The sequence below is a fragment of the Cariama cristata genome, unplaced genomic scaffold (genome assembly GCF_000690535.1).
Source record: "Cariama cristata isolate BGI_N322 unplaced genomic scaffold, ASM69053v1 scaffold996, whole genome shotgun sequence".
In the NCBI taxonomy this organism is placed as follows: Eukaryota; Metazoa; Chordata; class Aves; order Cariamiformes; family Cariamidae; genus Cariama; species Cariama cristata.
Genome location: NW_009621355.1, coordinates 179,401 through 185,016, shown reverse-complemented (window position 1 = coordinate 185,016; position 5,616 = coordinate 179,401). Strand labels below are relative to the sequence as shown.

Genomic DNA, 5,616 nt, shown 5'->3' with positions numbered 1-5,616 from the left:
TATAACATACACGCAAGACCGTTGTAATGACATGTCTTGTCAGAGCCTTGGTTTTCTGTTGTAGTTTTTACTTGATTGGCATGACTTGTCTCGTCACTAAACCCACATTACACCTGACTTGCGGTGAATCAGGCCCACTGTTTGCTTCCGACGGTTATCTTCGCGTTGAAGCCACGTTACAACCCCACATGAAAGGAAACATTTCTGAAGAGGAGGTGCAAAATGAAGCCCCTCAATTCTTCCAGAAAGGTTAATGCCCTATACGTGAAATAAAAACAACAGCCAAAAAATCCAGCAAAAGCCAGGCCGAGCCCGTAGGTGTGCCCACCGCTGCTGGGACGAAAAGGCGGTGGGAGGCTGCGCGCTACCAGGGCGGCGCGGGGAGCCGGCCCTGTGGCTGCCAATTCCGTGTGTAAATGGTTACTCCAGAGGCTTGAGCCAAACGTCACCAACACCAGCGGCGAGGCTCTGATGGTATGAAATTTTGCAGGGGAGAGGCAGGAGGAGAGAGCAGAGGGTTGAGGGAAAGAAAAAAAAAAGAAAAGGTAAACGATTTCACTTGAGGCCTGATCCAAAGTGTCAATCAATTCTCACACTGTGTTCAGCCTCACATCTCTAACTTCTTTTTTTTTTCAATGAGAGCCCTAAAATTTGTAGCCAATGTCCCCGTAACAGCAGAATACACGGAAACCATATCAAGTATCCTAGCTTAAAGTGTGAGTGGTGTTCATCTGCCTGTTACACACGCCATGGCTTTATCAGAAAATTATTTCAGATAAAATCAGAATATACTATACAATAAATAATTCATGGTGGAAGGGGAGCCACATTTCTCCCTATATTGGCATTTCATCGTGCAGGCACTGAACCACAGCTTGTTTTTATACGCAGCAGCAGACTCCATTTCCCAGCTAGAAACATTCAATCCCATCTGGTAGATTCATTCCCAGCTAGATAATACCCAACGTATCTATGTAACGTACAAGCTACTGTCAAACAGCAGCGAGTCGTCTCCCCGAGACAGCTGTTTCGCACAAGGGCCGCATTGTCTGGAGGAAGCGCGGATCATTTTACGCGGAGCGCCGGAGGGACGAGCCCTCTGTCAGCTGCCATGGCATCGCGAAAAACCTCGCTCATCACACGTTCTCGTTATTTTGTTATCTGACCAAACACACTCTGAGGATGTCAGGTTGAAAACAAAGGATGCATTCCCTGCTCTGGCTATATTTCATTAGGAAAACCAAAGTAAACACACCTCTTCTGCTCCTTTTCCTCCCTCTCTTCAAGGTTTATAGACGTATGAAAAAGATGTATTTTTTGGGACCGGGTTTGTAACAGCCAGGCTTTTGTTTCTGGCACTGCTGAGCGGGCAGAGTGGCCCCGGCCATATGCTTTTCCTTGGCACTAGGTAGAGCGGGGCGTGCCGAGCTCAGCAGAAAGCCCCGCGCAGCCTCTGCGGGTGGCAGCTGCCACGTGCCGGAGCAGGCGACGCCGTCACACCGAAATCAGTACTTCACCAGTGACCACAAAACCCAGGTGAGACCTTTCCTCCTCCTGTTTCCAGTGATCATGAGAAGTGCCGGTCAGAAAAATGAAGAGGAGGAATAATCCACAGGACCCATGCCATGTGGGCTGTAAGGAGGCATTGGGAATAGCTAGCCTAACCACTTCCCTAGCTTCCCCATAACTGACTTCTCCCACTGACTGCTCAAAGAAGAGCCCTTTAAAACTATCATATGTCAAAGACACCAAGACACTGAGAGAAAATTCTGTACACAGATATACACATTCTGCATGTATCAGCCTTGTAAAATTCACTTCACGTTCTCTTCCCAAGGTGAATAACTACTCTGGTGCACAAATAAAATATTTGTAGGTTTTCCTGTTATTATCAGTTCATAGAATCACAGAATCACAGAATGGTTTGGGTCAGAAGGGACTTTTAAAGACCGTCGATTTCCAACCGCCCCCTGCCATGGGCAGGGACACCTCCCACCAGACCAGGTCGCTCACAGCCCCATCCAACCTGGCCTTCAACACTTCCAGGCATGGGGCACCCACAGCTGCTCTGCCACTGCCTCACCACCCTCATTGTAGAAAATGTCTTCCTTACGTCCAATATCTAAGTTGTAGCAAAGAGAAAGCAAGTGGGTTTTGTGGCTTGGACTTACAAATGTTGAGTATTTCCTATTTGTTATGTTCTTACACTTCTTTTTCAATCTAAAATCTCTTTGTTCATGGGGTTTATTTCTTGCATACTAACAAGAGAAAACCTTTGTATTGTGATACACGTTCAAAGAGATTTTTGAATGTATTGATGATGTAAGTAAAAAATGAGGTTCAAATATTCTAAAACTTGGGGAATCTGGATCTGCTTTGAAGGCTAATCCTTCTATATTTTCCCCTCAGAAGAAATTGTTAGCCTATTATATAACAGAAATTTTGTAGAAATAGAAAACCTGAACATACCTTAATGTTAAGGTTATCTCATACTTTCCATTAGAAGTCAATTTCCAGTTCCTTACAACAGTGTCTAACTATCTAGATCCAACTTCTCTATGGTTCTTTCTTTCGCGGGGTTGAATGGAAAGTTCCAGCAGAAACAGCTTATGCATTTCTAAGAATTTTTTAAAAAAATATTTTTTGCCAGTGTTAATTCCTTTCCTTCCATAAATCAAAACCTTCACATCTCAAAAGATTTCTAATGCCTTTCTTCTTGAGAGGAAGGGTTAAAATTTGGAAGAAACAATCCTGGAGCTGAAGTAGTAGTCCTTGCTTTGATAGGAGCTAATTTGGGGGTCAGGAAAGTGTTATTTGTACATCCAGGAAAATACGCTTAGATGTGCCTCAGTTATACAATATTGAACTCTCTATACGCAGCTGCTCCTTAGTGTTTTCCAGAAGCTCCCTGCTACAATTTGAAAAAGCTTCACTCACAAGGAACATGCTCCCAAGCTCACAGATTTACCTATGTCCGAAAGCTGACAGCTCTCAATAGCACTGCTCCTTGTACTGGAAGTAAACGGAAAAACCTTCAGTTTTTAGTGGGAGAAAAAATTCTGGACAGGGAGGCACATGTTCAGCTCTTCTTCCCTAACCAGAGTGAATGAATAAAGCGTGAGCTACCTGACCCTTCTTACTAATGAAGGCTTACTAGACATTCCCATTACCTTACAGGTGGGGTAATACTTCTGGCAGCGGTGACAACTGAGACGTAGTTTGCATGTGTGTGTTTTTTATCACAGAATATGGAGAGCCTGGTTTACTGGGAAGATGAAAGAGGAATGAGAACTGCAAGGGGTATGAAGGGAGGCTGGAGAGGGGAAGAGAGGGAGAACAACTTGGAAGTACAACTGAAATCTCTTTCGGTTGGGAGAAGTGTCTGAATACTCTGATGCCAATCACCATCTAAAAAGGCAACTAAAATATGAATTAAATGAAAAGGAACTAGAATCTGTTCAATTGTATTCTAAGGTTATGAGAAGTGATTTCAAATGGAAGAGTTAAGAAACATTTATAGGTCCCTAACCACGATCTCCTAATTATCCGTTGAACTATGAAATCCCAAAAGCTAATACCTCTGGAGTTTCAGAAGTGCCGAGCATTTGCATTCCCTGTCAACTTTAATAAGGATTATTATTATATACATACATACAGTGCTTTTGAGACTCACAACCATAGCTTCATTAGCTGAATAAGAAAGGGCACAATACAGAATTCACTGGAGTAAATTTGACCTATATTAAATACTTCTTTGTAGTTGCAATATTATTGTACGCAGTTACTTACTGTCCTCAGGTAAGTTGTTCTCCCGTTCTTCTCTCTCCATCTGTTGGCACCAGCCCTCCATACGATCTCTCTCTGCCTGAAGTAGCTTCAGAAACCAGTGGCCATCTCGTGGGCACACTGACCTTTGAACAGCTTCCAGAGGATCTTCGGTGATAGAGTCAATCCAGGGGTCAGGAGGAGGTAAAATTGACGGATCAAAATCTGTATCAAAGTCATCATCCACTGCACATGCATGGTAGTGGTTTCCTGACCCTTGTATGCTAACGGTAGAGGTGCTTGCATCTCGGGAAAATTGTCTTGCTATTTGTCCAGAACACGTATTGTCCTCTTGAGGGTCGATTATTTCAAAGTTCTCATGGAAATCCAGGTCTGCTTGCACGGCTGTTGTCACACTATTAGATCGTGTAAACCTGCGAAAGCTTTGGAGAGCACAAACATAAAATGTTTAGAAAGCTTTTTCCAGGTAACTCGGTAAGAAAGGACTTATTAAGGTTCTGCCATTCCTCCTAAGACTGGCAGTCACGGCTCCCAGTGTTACACTCAGGTGCTTTTTCTTGAAATGATCAGCATAAACTTCTTTTCTCATTGCAAGCCAACAAGCAAACGTATTTTTTTCTTTTCCATGCAAGCTCACTGTTTATTGAGGCAAGTACCCCTAATTGTGTGGTTTGACAAAGCCAGAGGCTAGTCCAAGAGACAGCTAATAGTGTCAGTAGCTCAGGGTCTTAGGTTACCAATTAATGAAAAGTTAGAAGGGCTCAATTTTAACAAGTGGCTTATCTTTCAACTTTTAAAACTCGCACCCCTTTGAAGTTACACACCCAAACTCACAAGCCTCATTTAAAAATCATACATGTGAGATTGATCAGATAGTAACACCAAGGAGTCCACTATCTTCGTCATGTTACACATTCCATTTATAAAGAAGATAAGTAGCTTTAACCCAGGTATGTATTTTGCATTGCTTCTTCATAATTACTCTTCATAATTACGCACCTGCTAATACCACTGCCACCTCTACAATTTTAGTGCCCATTCCCAGTGTTTGGACCTTTTGTTTTTCACATTCAACCTTCAGTTTCAGAAGGGTCTTCTCTTTTTCACCAAAGCTAGCATTCTCAGTCGCTGGCTATGTTACCCTCATCGTGATGGCTGCTACCCTGTCGGCAGCTGCCTTTCACTTTGCGAAGTTGCCCTATGTTGGAGGGCAGAGAGCAAACCCTGAGGGTAAAGGCAAAAGCAGGGGAGAGAGGAGGGTTGGGGTGTTGGGTTTGGGTGGGTTTTCTTTACGCAAACAGCGCTTCAAATTCTGCAGGCCATGGCACCTGAGGTGAAGAGGCTGATAGGGAAGGGGCAGAGGGAAGTGTAAGGAGTAGAAGACACCTAATGCTGTTGCAGGGGGTGGTAGGGAGAGCAGATATGACAAGGTGTAAATTGTGGAGGGAATGAGTGGAAAATCTGCAGGCAAAGAATTACAGAGAGTCGGGGTAACTCTAGAAACTGATGCACTGAGGAACACAGGAAAAGATGCGAAGCAGACGTCTGTCTTGCCCCATGATGATAAAGAAGGTAGACCCATAAAGCAATTAATGTAGATGTTAAATTAGCAATATTTACGCTTCAGGATTAACATAGTTTTTAACCGAATAGGGACAGATTCCCACCCCTTCTTACTAATCCAGGATGCCTGTGCACTCATGCAGCTGGTAGTTCACTTCTAATTTGTTCACAATCTCACATTTACTCTTGAAACCAGTGTTAGGACCCATTTCCCTGTGATATTTGGGCTGCTTCGCCCTTACCAGTTCTATTTTTAGTCTGAGCTCA

The 5,616-nt window shown here is 43.6% G+C and overlaps 1 protein-coding gene across 1 annotated transcript in view; it reads right to left on the bottom strand.

Moving 5' to 3' along the window:
- Positions 1–5,616, bottom strand: part of DLGAP1 (discs, large (Drosophila) homolog-associated protein 1) — a gene marked incomplete at its 3' end in the record, with an annotated part of 137,882 nt that overhangs the window by 10,323 nt on the left and 121,943 nt on the right. The window contains exon 7 of the mRNA XM_009701921.1: positions 3,790–4,208. Coding sequence (XP_009700223.1) covers positions 3,790–4,208 — 419 coding nt within the window. The remainder of the gene's footprint in view (positions 1–3,789; positions 4,209–5,616) is intronic.